General features: G+C 39.1%; 2 protein-coding genes across 2 annotated transcripts; one reads left to right on the plus strand and one right to left on the minus strand.

Moving 5' to 3' along the window:
• The first annotated feature begins 2601 nt into the window (after nucleotides 1-2601).
• Nucleotides 2602-8378, plus strand: HMGS (hydroxymethylglutaryl-CoA synthase / HMG-CoA synthase / 3-hydroxy-3-methylglutaryl coenzyme A synthase). The gene is made up of 12 exons (XM_078584389.1): nucleotides 2602-2725; nucleotides 3774-3880; nucleotides 4329-4461; nucleotides 4532-4675; nucleotides 5020-5178; nucleotides 5838-5911; nucleotides 6001-6076; nucleotides 6167-6222; nucleotides 6310-6397; nucleotides 7059-7199; nucleotides 7289-7438; nucleotides 8112-8378. The coding sequence occupies exons 1-12, from the start codon at nucleotides 2654-2656 to the stop codon at nucleotides 8292-8294; spliced, it is 1383 nt and encodes a 460-aa protein (XP_078440515.1). The 5' UTR covers nucleotides 2602-2653; the 3' UTR covers nucleotides 8295-8378.
• Nucleotides 8379-9606: 1228 nt separating this feature from the next.
• On the minus strand, nucleotides 9607-15560 carry LOS2 (Enolase). The gene is made up of 17 exons (XM_078584390.1): nucleotides 15406-15560; nucleotides 13586-13649; nucleotides 13368-13432; nucleotides 12988-13035; nucleotides 12795-12881; nucleotides 12631-12711; nucleotides 12444-12545; nucleotides 12286-12366; nucleotides 12145-12219; nucleotides 11073-11135; nucleotides 10901-10981; nucleotides 10643-10837; nucleotides 10511-10561; nucleotides 10350-10438; nucleotides 10209-10260; nucleotides 10074-10130; nucleotides 9607-9881 (listed from the first exon to the last, which is right to left on the minus strand). The coding sequence occupies exons 1-17, from the start codon at nucleotides 15472-15474 to the stop codon at nucleotides 9801-9803; spliced, it is 1341 nt and encodes a 446-aa protein (XP_078440516.1). The 5' UTR covers nucleotides 15475-15560; the 3' UTR covers nucleotides 9607-9800.
• Between the last annotated feature and the right edge of the window lie 339 nt (nucleotides 15561-15899).

Below are 15899 nucleotides of genomic sequence, written 5' to 3' on the forward strand. Positions count from 1 at the left end.
TGCCAAGCTACACATTGTTATATATAAAATATAAAGAATCATATGAACTCTCTGATGGAATTTACGACAATTGGTTATTGTGTATTAGGAACTCATCATATGATTTATGGTATGCTTAATTGTCAAACCTCAATTAGTCACTGTAGTTGGTACATATGCGTGGAAAATTTAAAATAACCATCCTCTATTGTGTTTTAATTGCATTGGGTTGGAATTTAACTATATCATGTTCCTCTAGTCAATTTCATCATAGATCAATAACATATGTCCATATCTTGACCACACAAGCACCTTCATGGTCTTCTTGATGCATCAGAGTAGTGACGATTAGGAATCTCATGGTTAGCAAGTCATAGACCACAGGCAAAATACAACTTTCCATATATGAGATGGTGTCTTTGGTGTCTCAACAAGGATTATTTATACAACTGTGACATTAATGAAACTAATAGACATTATGTATAATGTCATTAGGATATTCATACATATAAATTCATAGAATTCTTTCCCCGAATAGCACCCAATATATGGCATAGGTTTCTCCACATTTATGTATTTGCGGATTTTCAATTATAAGCATCACACTTGCATCAATGGATACTAAAAAAAATAATGATAATCCTCTGCACACACATAAATTGAGCCCAAGCGGAGAGAGGGGGAACGATGGAATGAGATAGTTTGGAGGAGAATGAGGAGAGGATGATAGAAATGGATGTTAAGGGATGATGAAGGAAGGGGGGAGGGAGATATATATATATATATATATATATATATAAGGGGAGATCTAGAGAAATAGTGAGGGAAGGAAAAAGAATGACACAGAGAGAGGGGTAGAGGGACGAAGTGGAGAGAGTGAGATGCATATAAAGATGGAGGCAGGGGAGGAGGGAAAGAAAGATTAAGGATAAGATAAATAGAAAGGGGGGATACACAGATCTCCAAGGAGGTAGAATGAGATAGACGAGGGAGGGAAGGAAAAAGGGAGATATAAAGAGAGAGGAGGAGCGAGAGGTATAGAACTCTAGGGAAAGAGATTTGGATAGAAAAAATGGAGTGAGGGGAGAAAAGGAGAGATAAAAAGAAGGGAGGAGGAATAGATGTAGACCTCCAGGGAGGGTGGGTCAGATAGTCAGAGATAAGGGAGAGAATAAGGAGGATTTGATATCATTGTTAAAACATCAAAGTTACTCCCTCAAATAACCATCACCTTAGTGTTTATTTAGAAGTTCCCTGACTATACATTTGAAATCCATTCATCTGAAAGAATTTCAATTCTAACATGGTTTGAATCTGAAGTTCAGCAATTAAATTTATTGAATTCTTAGGAACCCAGTGAGATTTTTTCCATATACCTTTAGTTTTTAGATGTCAAATGTTCCCACCACCTATACAAAAAAACTCAGAAGATAAGTAAATTGTTCAGTTATTGGAGACAGATCCTTTTAATACTAATATTAAAGTAAAAATTTGTGATTTGTTATCTACCAAATCATTTTTTTGTTACAAGACACAAATTGTCAAAATTTAACCTCTCCTCATATTTTAAGGCCAATCTTACTTCTCCCTACTAGAGAACTATATTATTTTGAGTCGAGCCCCCGCAAGTATCGAAGGGAGATACTAAGTGTAGTCGCCATTTCGACATCGGATACTTTCAATAGCAATAGAAGAATATTCACATATCAGCCCTTTTGAAGAATTTGAGAAATGGAGTATGAATACCTTCTAAGCGCAACTTAGTACATGCAAATGAATGATATCAAAGCTATGAACTGGCAGGGCTCTTTCACCAAAAATCTAATTTTATTATGTTCATGAATTTACCATAACAAGACTCATATCTTTAGGAAGTAGACTCAAGTATATCACTCAAATTAGTTTGAATGGGTTAGTCATCTTTAACGGAGATATGCAGTGATTCATTTGAGGTAACAAAAAGGGTTTACATCATTTCATGAATGAATCTTGTACCAGGAACATGATATAATATCACTATTAATTGCATCCAACTAAATCAAATAAATTATTCTGTTCTCAGAAGGAGATGGGGGATCTGAGCCCGAATTATTCTCAACCCTGGGCAGATCCAGTTAATCTTAAGCTTTTTCATAAAATCCTGAGAGTAAGTCAATAAAGTGAAATAAAGAAAAAAATTTAAGAGATGTAATTTCCAGCGATGCCCAGGTTAGATGAATCTAAGTGATATAATTAAGAGAATTTATTCACAGATAAGTTTTTAGATCAATTATTGCTGCGTTGACCCTAAGTTTTGCCTAGGTTTTTATTTTTCTTGAACTTTATTCAAAGTACTTGGAAAATGAAGCCGTCGGACTTTAACGCGTCTCAAGTCCAGCCGGCCCAATAAATTAATTCCCAATGGGCCGTGGTGGGGCCCACAAAACGGCGGTATCACCGAGGGGCACAGTCGTATCCACGTGGAAAGATTCGTTGATCACAGCCGTTGGATGGGGATCTGACGGTTTTCATTTTCGCCAAGATCTTGGATCGGCTGTCAGTTTGTAATTGTGTTCATTGGTAATTAAGAAGGAATTAATTAGGTGATAAAGGGGATTTAGCGAGGGCCTATATAAACAGTTAGAACCGCCTTTTTAGCTCTGATTGGAAAGTTCGCAGAGATTTTGAGCTGGAAATGGCGTTGAAGAGTAGTGATGTTGGAATTCTCGCCGTTGACATCTACGTTCCTCCTACTTGCGTGCAGCAGGTTTGAATCGCTATCGATGTTTTTACCAGCGCATTGACTGTATAACGAGGGAATTCTCGAGTGGGATTATTATTTTTTTCCTTTTTTTTGTTAATTTTTGGTGTGGATCATTGTTTCTTGAGCTTTTTTTTTAGTTCTGGTTGGTGATGTCGAACGTTTTGTGCTCGTATGTGATTTAATGGTTGAGTTGGATGTTTTCTTTTATTGAGAGTGCGTTACCGGCTTGAAGATATTGAAGTGCCGTTGACCTGTATGTTTCTCCTACTTCCGTGCAGCAGGTTTGAATCAATATTGATGTTTTTCCTGCGCAATGGATGTCTAATGAGGGAATTTTCGGGAGAGATGATTTTTTTCTTTATTTCGTAATTTTTGGTGTGGATCATTGTTTTTTAAGCTTTTTTTATTAGTTTCGGTTGGTGATGTTAAACGTTTTGCTCGTGTGTGATTTAATGGTTGATTTGGATTTTTTTTTGTGAGAATGTGTTCTTCGCTTGGTAAAATTAAAGTGCAGTTGACATCTACGTCTCTCCTACTTGCGCGCAGCAGATCTGAATCGCTATGAATGTTTTATCCTGCGCATTGGCTGTCTAATGAAGCATGATTTTTTTTTTTGTAATATCTGGTGTGGATCATTGTTTTTTAAGCTTTTTTGTTTGGTCGGTGAAGTAGATCGTTTTGCTCCTGTGTGATTTGGACGTTTTCGTTTTATAGAGAATGCGTTTTTGGCTTGGAAACATTGAAATTGAAGGGCCGTCCGGCAGGTTTGAATCGCTATGAATATTTTTTCATTCGTGTTGGCTGTCTACAATTTTCTGGAGGGATGATTTTCTACTTTCTTTTGTAGTATTTGGTGTGGATCATTGTTTCTGAAGCTTCTTTTATTAGTTTTCGTTGGTGATGTAGAACATGTGGAAGGAGAGAATCGTTTTGCTCGTATGTTAGTGGTTGAGTCGGATGATATTTGTTGAGAATGGGCTCTTTTCCTGGGGAAATGGAAGTGTCGTTTCAAGTATGTATGTTGACTTCAGTCGTTGATTTCCTTGCGCAGGAGTCCCTGGAAACGTATGATGGCGCCAGCAAAGGAAAATATACAATTGGCCTTGGTCAAGACTGCATGAGCTTCTGCTCCGAAGTGGAAGATGTCATCTCTATGAGGTGCTTGAGATTTTTTTTCTCGCTCTCTCATCCTCGCTTTGCCTTCCTATGGAAATTTCTTTTGATGACTGTCTGTTTTTTATGAACTTTTAGAACATTCAGTTGTGGATAAATTATTAAGGGTAGGTGTGGGCTCTAATTGTTGATGACTAAGAAGGAAAGCTTCGTGTGTAAATTCTCTGTGCCTTATAAACTGTACTTCATATTTATACGCTTTTCCACTTTTAAGAACTATTTTTTTTTTAAATATCACTTTTAAGAAATATGATTTATTTCCCTGGTTTACTCTCGATTTCATTGTGATTTCAAATTTTGTTGTGCGAACTAAAATAATTGCATAAAATGTTAAAACATATTCAGACTTTTGGACCATTTTTTTCTCCGAATTTCTTTCAGTCAGAGGATTTATCTTTAATCCAGGATTTAACAAGCAATGTTTTTTGCGTAGCTTGACAGTCGTATCTTCCCTTCTTGAGAAATATAATGTCGATCCAAAGCAAATTGGACGTCTGGAGGTTGGAAGCGAGACAGTGATTGACAAGAGCAAGTCTATAAAGAGTTTCTTGATGCGTATTTTTGAGGTTTGAAAACGATCTTGAACTTATTTTTTAGATCAAAATTTCATCCATTGTTCTGACAAGAATGGCTCAGGAATGTGGCAACACTGACATTGAGGGCGTCGACTCGACAAACGCTTGCTATGGAGGAACGGCTGCTTTGTTCAACTGTGTGAATTGGGTTGAGAGCAGCTCCTGGGACGGGCGCTATGGACTTGTTGTTTGTACTGACAGTGCGGTAATTAAACCATGTTTTTAAACCGTAATTCTGATATTGGGTGTTTCTGTCATTTAAGCCCACTAGGGATATTCCGATATGTTTTTTGTGGGGTTAGTTTCCCTTTAAATGTCTGAACTCCATCCCTTCTAAGGCCAGTCAAGAAGTTTAGAGAGTTGATTTCTCTAGGCCATTACTCGTTGTGCACCTCTGTCAAATCTTTCTATCTTATTTTTATATTGTTCTCTACTTCCCCCTAAAAACCTCATTTGCATCTTCTCTATTTTTTATTTATCACGAATAATTTGGTGGTTGATAACAGATATCGAAGAGGAAAGGGGTTACCTAATTTTTTTTCCTTTCAGGTCTATGCCGAAGGGCCAGCCCGGCCCACTGGCGGTGCGGCTGCGGTGGCCATGCTGATTGGTCCCAAGGCACCAATTGTCTTTGAGAGTAAATATAGAGGGACGCACATGAGCCATGTCTACGACTTTTACAAACCTGATCTGGCCAGTGAATACCCGGTTGGTCTGCCTCAATCCATACTTGCATTCAGAAATTTTGATTTCCTTCTGCAGGTGATAAATAATTAATGCATACCTTGTTCAGCCACATCTCAAACTGTTCCTGTCAAAAGCTTATTTATTTTCTCATACTTAATTCCATCATAGTGCTGCATACACGGTTACAAACTTAGCCACCTACTTTATCGTTATTGTTTCCACGGGACATCATCATCTTTGGCACCATCTTCATATGGTTGTCATCCAGTTTCCAAGAGACGCCATTGTCATCCATCTTGTTTCGGAAGTAAGATGGAGCATTCACACATCCAGTTTTTCGAGGCTATCATCGTCATCGTCATACATCTATTGCATTTGTCATTGTCAGACATCTGTTGAGTCAATTGGCGTCATACATTTGAATTTATCATCGTCATTATTTTTGTCATTGGGCCAAGACACATGGATAACAACGAAGATGACAAAACTTAGGGATGTAAATGACAATCTTAAAAGCTATGCAGCAACATTTCCATTATCGAGTTGCAACTTCTTGTCATTGTTTTTATGATAGTTTAAGATTTCAAGGGCATTAACCTATTTCAAGTTCCACTGAAAAGGTCTCGTTCTCCAACAGTTTGCCCACTTTTTAATTCATATCTTTGGTTGATCATCCTTAGGTCGTTGATGGGAAGCTGTCGCAGACATGCTACCTTATGGCACTTGATTTATGCTATAAGCGTTTCTGTAGCAAGTAAGTTGTCCCTTTAATCCCTCTGAAATTCCTTCAGCCTGTTACCGCTGCATTTCTAATGAATCTATATTTCAAATTTTACCCTGTAGGTTTGAGAAATTTGAAGGGAAGGAGTTCTCACTGTCTGCAGCTGACTACGTTGTCTTCCATTCCCCATATAACAAGGTGAATCTCACTTCTTATTTTTTTATAATTTCGGTTATTCGCACGATTCTTGTATGTTTTTATTTTAATTCATTTAATTCTCGCTAACAGCTCGTTCAGAAAAGCTTCGCCCGTCTCTACTTCAACGATTTCATCCGGAACTGCAGGTTTTCATCTAAACTCCTCTTGCTCTCTCAATCTGACATTAGATTCATTGAAATCCATTTAAAATAATTTTTGTTACACTTCCAAAGTTCTGTCAATGAGGAAGCAAAAGTCAAGCTCGAGCCCTTCTCTTCTCTCTCCGCCGACGAGTCCTACCACAGCCGTGACCTTGAGAAGGTAAGAGCTTGAATCTTCATCTTTCTTTAAAACCCTTTATCATGGTACATATATATTAACAGCCTTCCCTTTTATGCTTATGAGTCGTCTCAATTCTTTCAGAACATGCACAAATCTAATAAGAATAGATTCTTTACTTATACCCCTACCATATATTTTTTATCACATTCATGTTTTCAAATTAGTAGAGTAAAAAACGCTGCTTTTTACAATTGATAGGTCTGTCAGAAAAAAAAATCAAATTTCTATCCTTGCTTTAGACGAAATAAATACTTGGGTCTCTTTTCATCGAATTAATCTCTAGTTCACCACGGGTTTCGGATTTAATCCTCAATATTCTTCAACATATTAAGTAAATTGAAAACATTGAATCGACTTAAGGGTTCTTCACAATCGTGACTAAAATGAACAAATCTAACCGATGGTCGGTCAGATCCGATTTGGATCAACCCGTCAAAATCAACAAGCTGGCCCATTAAACAAATCGACTATCTGATCAAGGGTCAGTCTGATTCTTGATAAGGTGGGTCAATCTATCGGCCAATCGATTTATCGATCAGATCTACCTTCTCAGTCTGATTGGAATGCTTTTATCTCCAAACAAGATTTAGACAAAGACGAGATAATAACCTTTTTTTTTTCTTTTTTTTGAAAAATAAAGGTCTCCCAGCTGGTAGCCAAGAATTTGTACGAGGAAAAGGTACAACCATCTACTCTGCTACCCAAGCAAGTGGGGAACATGTACACGGCCTCTATCTACGCCGCCCTGATATCCGTTCTCCACAACAAGCACGTGTCTCTGGTGAGTGTACTCGTATCTCCCTCGATGATCGCCGATCACTGGCATATGATGGGATAGAATTTTGATGGGATAATATTCTGGCATTGCAGAATGGTCAACGTATATTGATGTTCTCGTACGGAAGTGGGCTGACCTCCTCAATGTTCTCCCTCAAAGTCAACGATCGTCAACACCCTTTCAGCCTCCTCAATATCGTCACCGTCCTTGACATCCAGCACAAGCTCGAGTCCAGACACGTGGTAAGCTCTCTCTCTCTCTCTCTCTCTCTCTCTCTCTCTATATATATATATATATATATATATATATATATCTAAATATCTATCTATCTATCTATCTATCAAGATAGCTGTCTACCTTTATATGTATTATTGTGTCTATCTACTCAGCCTGCCAACCAGCCATATATCTATCCATACATCTCTCTTCTTGTATTTATTGACGCAGCCAAAAAAAACTGCCTGGTTATATCTTCTTCACCTCTAACATCTACCCATTTTCCAAACTTGTCATCTACCCCTCATTTCTCAAATTCTGTCAATCTATTATTCTGTCTGTCTACTTGTATATCATTAGTTTTTCATATGTATACCGATCAATCAATATATCTCTCAGTCTACCTTCAATCCGTAAATCAATCTCTCAGCCAGTCTGCTATCTATCTATCATTATATCTATCTGTCTATCAATCTATCTCTTACATGGTCTGCCTTCCCACATGGTCACCAATCCTGAATTGCTCCCGCCACAGCACGCTTAACTATAGAGTTCGATTGCATGGCATCCACTTTGGCAAATCAAGCTAATATCTATCAACTACCTCTACATTTAAATGCACCTATCCATCCATCAATCTATCTATCTATCCATCTATCTGTCTATCACGAGAAGATTTGATGGTTCGGTGATGGTCAGGTGGCACCAGAGAAGTTTGTGGAGACACTGAAGCTGATGGAGCACCGCTACGGAGCGAAGGACTTCGTGACCGGCGGTGACGCGTCTCTGCTTCCGCAGGGCTCCTTCTATCTCACCCATGTCGACGACTTGTACCGGAGATTCTACGACAGGAAGCCACTCGCAATTGCCAACGGCCACTGACCCGGGTACAATTTTTCCTGCTATTTTTCTTTCAACTTTTACCTATGTGACCGTTGGTTTAGTAAGAATAAAACATTGTGATCATGGGCGAGCGCTATTTTCGGAAGGTTTTTTAAAGATAAATTTTATTCAGGTAATTGATAAATGTTCATATTCAAAGCGTGGGGCTAGCTCTAATTTCAAATGGATTTCAAAATAATAGTTATCTTTCAACTTATGAAATATAGCTGGCAGTCAAATGGATTTAAAAATAAGCAAGGGGCTGGTAGTTATCTTTCGGAGACCTAAAAATCAACTTCTTGAATTTTCGAGAGGATTGCAAGAGGCTGATTTCCTTGAACTTAAAAGAAAGTTGGGCACGTTAAAAAGAACTCTTGAAGGAATTTTCTAGAATTATGAGTGGGATTTCATAAGAGTAATTTCTACGAAGAGATCTAAAAAGCAGATTCCAGTATTTTTCGAGAGGCTTTTATGAGAAGGCATGAAGGGGAAATTTTATATAAACCTATTAAAAAGAAATCTGAATGATTTTCGCATGTCCTTAGAGTGTGGGATTTGGGGATTATAATTTCCAATATGAGATACAAATGGTTAACTGAATTTTAAAAGAATTATTTCATTAAAGGCATTTAAATAGAATATTTGCACGATTTGAACTTTTCTCGAATTCAAATGAATAATCTTGAATAAATGGTTCGAATTCTTGATTTCTTGAATAATTACCTCAAAGATGTCAAGACGGCTTTAACTAAGAAGAATCGGTGTCTTTATTTTTTAGAGGAATTTTAGATGATCATTCCCTCGAGCGTCATAAGGAAAATTTTCGACGAACAGATTAATAAGTACAAAACGGATTTTTTCCTGAATTTTAAATATTATTTCGCCAGAGCAATTTTCACGAAGAGTTCTACTAAGCGATCACCTTAATTTTCGAGAGAATTTTAAGATAATACAACAGCATTAAGTAAAGAAATAGTATAAGCCTACATAGAATTTTCTTGGATTTAATTTTGATTTCAGGAAAACAGTTTTCACGAAGAGATCTGAAAAGCGGTTTCTTGTATTTTAATCCCATTTAGAGGAATTTAAGATAATAATTCCATCGTGCGTAATGCGGAGAAAACTTTAACGAACATATTAAAAGGTATTCAAAAAAAATCTCTTGAATTTCAAACATTATTCCACCAGAGCAATTACCTGAATTCTCTAGAGGATATTAAGCGAATAATTACCTCGAACGTAACACAAAAGCGTGAATTAATTAGTCTAAATGGGAATTTTCTTGAATTTTAAATACGATTTCACGAAAAGATTTTTAAAAAAAGGGGGGGGTCCAAAGCACCGGCTTTCAAAAAAAGAAGAGTGAGCGACAGTCTTACATAGAAAAAGTCCAGCAAAACTCTGCGCTTCGGAGGCTTATTGAGAAGACACCCGCAGAGCAACGGTCAACACGGCTCTGCGAGGGTTGTGGCGCCGCCACGTGGCATAATTATGGACTTACCTCTTTCAGTAGGGTTCCACCGGCGCCCGGAACTTGTCTCCGGCGTACACCGCCGTCGCCCCCAGCTCCTCCTCAATCCTCAGCAGCTGTAAATTCATAACATTTCAATCATTAATATAACCAGAAATTGATAGATCACAGTGGATAATGAACCTTCTAGAATCCTCAAATTCAGCAACTCAAACCTTGGAAATATTTATTATTATTATTATTATATATATATGTTTCTTGGCTGAATTTCTAACACAGAGAGAAAGAGAGAGAGAGAGAGGATCAACCTGGTTATACTTAGCGAGGCGCTCTGATCGGCACGGAGCGCCAGTCTTGATTTGACCCTGGATGAGAGAGACGAACACCTGGATGAGATCCAGCGCATGAAGACAGAGAAGAAGAAGAAGAAGAAGAGCACCCACCGTGGCAAGGCCAACAGACAGATCAGCAATGAACGTGTCCTCGGTTTCACCGCTGGATCGAGTCAGAGAGACGATCATCAAGGTCAATCAACGGTTATAAATAAAAGTAAAAAACCAAAGGATTTTTAATCGAGTTCGAACCTCCTGTGGCTGGCCATCACACCCCACCCGGCCTTTTTGGCCATTCTCACTGCCTCTATGCTCTCAGTAACCGACCCGATTTGATTCACCTAATCACGAAATAAATAAAATTAAGACCGATAATCATATACAATCAACTTAGTTAGTTTCGAGGCGCCCACCTTGAGCAAAAGGGCGTTGCAAGACTTCTCATTGATAGCCTTGGCGACACGCTGTAGAGGGAGAAGAAGAAAAAAGAGGTGAGTAAATAAAGTTTAATTACCCTGTTTGATGGTGATTAGTGAGATAATTACGGTCGGGTTAGTGACAAGGAGATCGTCTCCGACGATCTGAACTTTGGCCCCGACTTCGTCGGTCATCTTCGAGTAGTGGGTCCAGTCGTCCTGGTCAAACGGGTCCTCGATCGAGACGATGGGATACTTTGAAGCAAATGACTTGTACAATTCCTTCAGACTGTCCCCAGATATTTTCTGAGATCCGTCGTTGTTCTGCAGGACATTTATACAATGATTAACAAGTCCAAAAAAACTACTGAAATCAATCAAAATTACCTCTTCCTTGAAGTTGAGATCGTAAGTCTGATCCTTCTCGGTGTAAAACTCCGACGCGGCAACGTCCATGCCGATGACCACCTGCCCACGTGGAATAAAGAATAAATGGAATATTAATCCCCCAAAGTCTTCTTATTATTATTTGAAGGGAAAAAAGGAAATTTTTTCGCACCTTGCCAGTGTATCCGGCCTTAGCGATAGCGGTGTTCAGCAGCTCAAGACCCTCCTCGTTCTCCTGTGGAGGGATGTTTTCATCAAATGAGGGTAGAGTTCTTTTCGACGACGACGAGTATAACAATTTCGTGATGATGACTGTCATTTATATAATTTTTCCTCTAAATTATACTCTCTTTTGGCATCCAGCCTGCCAATAACGATGAGAATGACAGGTATAGTTCAGGGACGCGGACGGGATGGTTTTTTCGTCCCATCCGAGGATACGGACGAATTTCAAGATGAAATTCGTCCTGGGGACCACCGGACGGGACAGTTTTCGTCCTGTGGGACGAATAAACAGTCCGTCCGGAGGTCTCGGACAATGGACGGACAGATATGTACGAAAAACCGCCGGATTCACATCCGACAGGCAAGAAAATCGTCCTGTCCGAGGATGTGAACGAATTTCGGGACGAAAATTCATCCCGGGAGGACTGGACGGGACAAAAAACCGTCCCGTCCTTCCTCCCTGATCTTACTCTGGACGTCGGACGGGACGAAAATTCGTCCCGGGAGGACTGAACGGGACAAAAAACCGTCCCGTCCTTCGTCCCTGATCTTACTCTGCACGTCGGACGGGACGAAAATTCGTCCCGGGAGGACTGGACGGGACAAAAAACCGTCTCGTCCTTCGTCCCTGATCTTTCTCTGGACGTCGGACGGGACAAAATTTGTCCTGTCCAGTCCATCGTCCACGTCCAGGACGATCCAGAACTATAATTTCAGGTCCTCATCTTCCTCGTCTTTCGTCTTCTCTAGGACAATATCGACAATCCTTGATGTTCATTGTCATGGGTGCGCCGCGAAGAATGACGAGCTGTGCTTTCGTCATCCTAGTTGCGGACAAATGATGAGGGCGACAACAGGTCATCTTCCTTGCACTTGGTCCGCACAAGGATGATGATGACGATGAGCAAAAACCACAGACGAGTGATGATCACAAAAGCTATTGACAAGGTATGAATAAGAAAATTCACAAAAATATTAGTTTATCAAAAGAATAAGAAGGGTATGAAAATTCAAATAACCTGAATGTTAGGAGCAAATCCACCCTCGTCACCGACGTTGGTAGCATCCTGACCGTACTTCTTCTTGATTACGCTCTGCAGGAAGAACGAGGTTTTTGATTTGTTTCGAGCGAGAACAATCAAATTGAGTATAGTTGTTACCTTCAAGTTATGATATACTTCGACTCCCATCTTCATGGCCTCTCTGAAAGATGAGGCGCCCACTGGGAGAATCATGAATTCCTAGAAAAATGGAAAAAATAATAAGTAGAAATTCCAGATGAACAAAAAAATCGTTAAATTTCCCGAATAAATGTTACCTGCATGGCCAGCTTGTTGCCTGCGTGGGACCCACCGTTGATAACGTTGAAAGCAGGCACCGGCAGAACCAGGTGCTTGTTCCCAGCAAGATTGGCAATGTGCTGCGTACAAAAAACAAATAATCAATTAATAATAGATTATTATCTGAGAAGATTTCAAGTCGAAATTAGTGTATTAAGATCGAACTAGGTAAAGAGGAATTTTTTTAATGTCCGCTCCAGCCTTGCAAACCGCCAAGGAGACAGCCAAGATGGCATTGGCGCCGAGCTGATTGAAATATAAAATAAATCCAGTAAGTAATTCAATTAATTCACAGGCCGAGATGATTTTTCAATGATTTTAAGTCGCACCTTCTGTTTGCACCACCCCCATTCGTTGGATGTTCCATCGAGTTGTTGCACCATGAAGTCATCAATTTGAGTTTGTTCCGTCGGGTCCTAAAAATAAATTTTCATATTCATTATCCAATGGGCACGGGAAAAGAAAGAACTTTCACAAACTTATTCATGTTAATAAAAGAATTAAATTATGAAAGATAAATACCTTTCCGATCAACGCAGGGCCAATAATAGTGTTCACATTTGAAACAGCCTAGAATGAAAAAATAATAATAAATTGTCAGAAACAGAGAATTGCGTTCTTTTAATAGCTTCAATAAATGATTGCGACAAGCGTCTCTCACTTGAATCAAGAATAATCAATCCCCGATTACATAATTTGGCATCCATCATCTATGCTGACTGCTTACCTCCGATGGCCCCATGCCCATTTTTTATCAATATTTTAGGATATGAAAATAGAAAAAGAGAGTTTTAAAATCTCATGACGAAATCTTCAGAAATTATAAAACGAAAGAGTAAATTTTTCTAGACACCCTTATTAAATGGTGGCGATTGTGGGTTTCAAAATCATAACACACTTACCTTCAAGACACCCTTTCCGAGATAGTCAGACCCCCCATCTCTAAGCTCCAAAGCCTCGTAAACACCTGAACATAAGCACAGAATAATCTAAAACTTACAGAAATTACAAAAAATTTTAACACTTTTTTCATTGACCCCAATAAACAAAGAACTAGTTTTTATTTAATTTATTGTTCGGAAAAGCAATTGAGACGAAATCAGAGATTCGCTAGGCACACCTGTAGAGGCTCCGCTAGGCACTGCGGCCCGGGCAAGCTTCCCCCCACCATATATGACATCAACCTACAAAGCAAACTTCAATATATCATTATGATAAAATCAAAATAAACATTTCTTCAAAAAAAAATCAAAATAAACATTAAAGTAACCACGCAAGCAGTAGGCGTTACAGAGGTTGGATTAAGCACGATTTATGATAAAAAATCCCATTCGTTGGGTGAAGAATAATTAAACTATTGAGGAAAGGCCGAAAATTTCACGAGAAGGCTCTTAGAGAGAAAATCTAATTCCAATAACGTAAGAAACATGTAACAACGAATTATATTTCAGAGAAACGATTAGATCGGAGAAAGGAAAAAAAAAGGTCGAGCAGATGCCGATAAAAGAAAAACTAACTAAAAATAGGAAGAATAAAAGGCAAAATTATACATCGTACTATGGCTAAAGAAAGAGCGGGCCAGTGGAAGCTTAAGCTGAGGAAAATTTCGCTGGAAAAACCAAAGCCTTACCCCGACGGTAAAGGTACTGCACCGCTACTGTCGAAAATTAATTTCAAATAACGCAAGAAAACAAACAAAAAAGAAGCTTATTTTAAAGAAACGTTGCAAATCGATTACATAGGAGGAAAATAAAAACAGATCGAGGCAGGTGCCAGTTGGAGATCAAGCCGAGGAACAATTTGTAGGAAAAATTATTTCAAAGGCTCAACTCGACGGTAAGTGTACCACTCAGCGCCAGCGGAAAGTTATTTCAAAGAACGCAAGCAAACAAAAAAAAGAGGAATTTATACCATCGAAACGCTACAAATCGATCGATCGGAGAAAAATTTACCAATCGAGACATTAAAAATTACCAAAAAATCAGACGAATGAAAAGAAAAGTGATGGATTGTACGATAGCAAAGGAAACAGCGAGCCAGCGGAAGATCAAACCGACGAAGAGTTAGCCAGAAAGTTCATGTTTTTCTGTCGAAAAAATAGCTGACAGAAAAGACGAATAAAGGCAAAGTGCATACACTGCACGGCAACAAAGGAAATAGCAAACCAACGGAAGATCGAGCCGAAGAACAATTTCCGGAAAAATCAAAAGGCGAAAACCTTGACTGTGAAGTTACCGCACAGCTAATGACAAAAATGAATTACAAATAACGCAAGCAAACACATAAGCGAAGATTATTTCAAAGAAACGACGCATATCGAACAGATCGGAGTAAAAAGCATATGGAGGCAGATGCCGAAATATGACGAAGAGCAGCCAAACAGATGCATTGTACGACAGCAAAGGGAAGAGCGAGGAAGTGGAAGTTCAAGCCGACGAACAATGCGATGGTAGGATTACCGCAATGCGACTGTCGAAAATCAAGTTCAAATAACGAGAGCAAACACACAAAACCGGAATTTATTTCAAGGAAAAGTCACAGATCGATTAAATTGAAGAAAAAAAAGATCGAGGCTGAAAAAGTAACTTAATAAAATAAGACGAATAAAAGGTAAAGTCGTACATTCATAGATGGGTAGAGAACGAATGAGAAAGTGGAAGATCACGCAGAAGAACAATTTTCTGGAAAATCAAAAGGCTCCCCTCGACGGTAGGCTTACCGCAATGCGGCTGCCGAAAATCAAGTTCAAAAAACAAAAGCAAACACATACCACCGAAGTGTATTCCAAGGAAACGTTACAGATCGATTACATCGAAAAAGAAAAACAGATAGACGCAGAAAAAATAACCGAAAAATAACACGAATAAAAGGCAGAATCAAAGAGCGAGTCAGCGGAAAATCGAGCCGAAGAACGATTATCCGGAAAAATCAAAGGCTCACCTCGACGGTAGGGTTACCGCGGCTGTCGAAAATCTGCCGCGCAACGACGCGCTCGATCACGGCAGCCATGGAATCGACAATCGAGGAAGAACTAACACCTTCTGGAGAGCAATCCGAGCAAGGAAATCTTCGCAGTGACCTCGGAATATGCCCAAAACCATCTATTTATAGCGAGCCAGATGGCAGAGAGAGAGAGCGGTAGGGGTTAGGTCTTAGTCGCACCCACAGAACAGCCAATACTGGCCGTTGGATTCCCCCAGTCCACCTTTTTTGTCGGTCAGATTTCCGCCTGGGACCTAGATTGCGACCTCACCGATGAAAGGATCTGCCGACGCGTGGCAATCTTTAGTCAACAGTATATTGACCTACCAATAAAGGCGTTTAAATATTTCATCAGATTATTTTTTTGTTTTTCCGGCGTGCCTTGCGAGTCCATTTAATAGTTCTATTATGATTGGAATTACTGTTTGTACTATTTTTATAAAAAAAATAGT

The sequence above is a fragment of the Wolffia australiana genome, chromosome 12 (assembly GCF_029677425.1).
Source record: "Wolffia australiana isolate 7733 chromosome 12, ASM2967742v1".
Taxonomy (NCBI): Eukaryota; Viridiplantae; Streptophyta; class Magnoliopsida; order Alismatales; family Araceae; genus Wolffia; species Wolffia australiana.

Bases quoted from the DNA above. Each gene is read 5' to 3' on its own strand.
- HMGS (XM_078584389.1), top strand. From the start codon at position 2,654: ATGGCGTTGAAGAGTAGTGATGTTGGAATTCTCGCCGTTGACATCTAC. The intron at 3,881-4,328 runs GTGCTTGAGATT...TTTTTTGCGTAG, and splicing joins GAAGATGTCATCTCTATGAG to CTTGACAGTCGTATCTTCCC. The intron at 5,912-6,000 runs GTAAGTTGTCCC...TTTACCCTGTAG, and splicing joins TATAAGCGTTTCTGTAGCAA to GTTTGAGAAATTTGAAGGGA.
- LOS2 (XM_078584390.1), bottom strand. From the start codon at position 15,474: ATGGCTGCCGTGATCGAGCGCGTCGTTGCGCGGCAGATTTTCGACAGC. The intron at 11,136-12,144 runs GTTATTTGAATT...ATCCCTCCACAG, and splicing joins GATTTGCTCCTAACATTCAG to GAGAACGAGGAGGGTCTTGA. The intron at 10,131-10,208 runs GTGGGTGCTCTT...TCTCTCATCCAG, and splicing joins TGTCTGTTGGCCTTGCCACG to GGTCAAATCAAGACTGGCGC.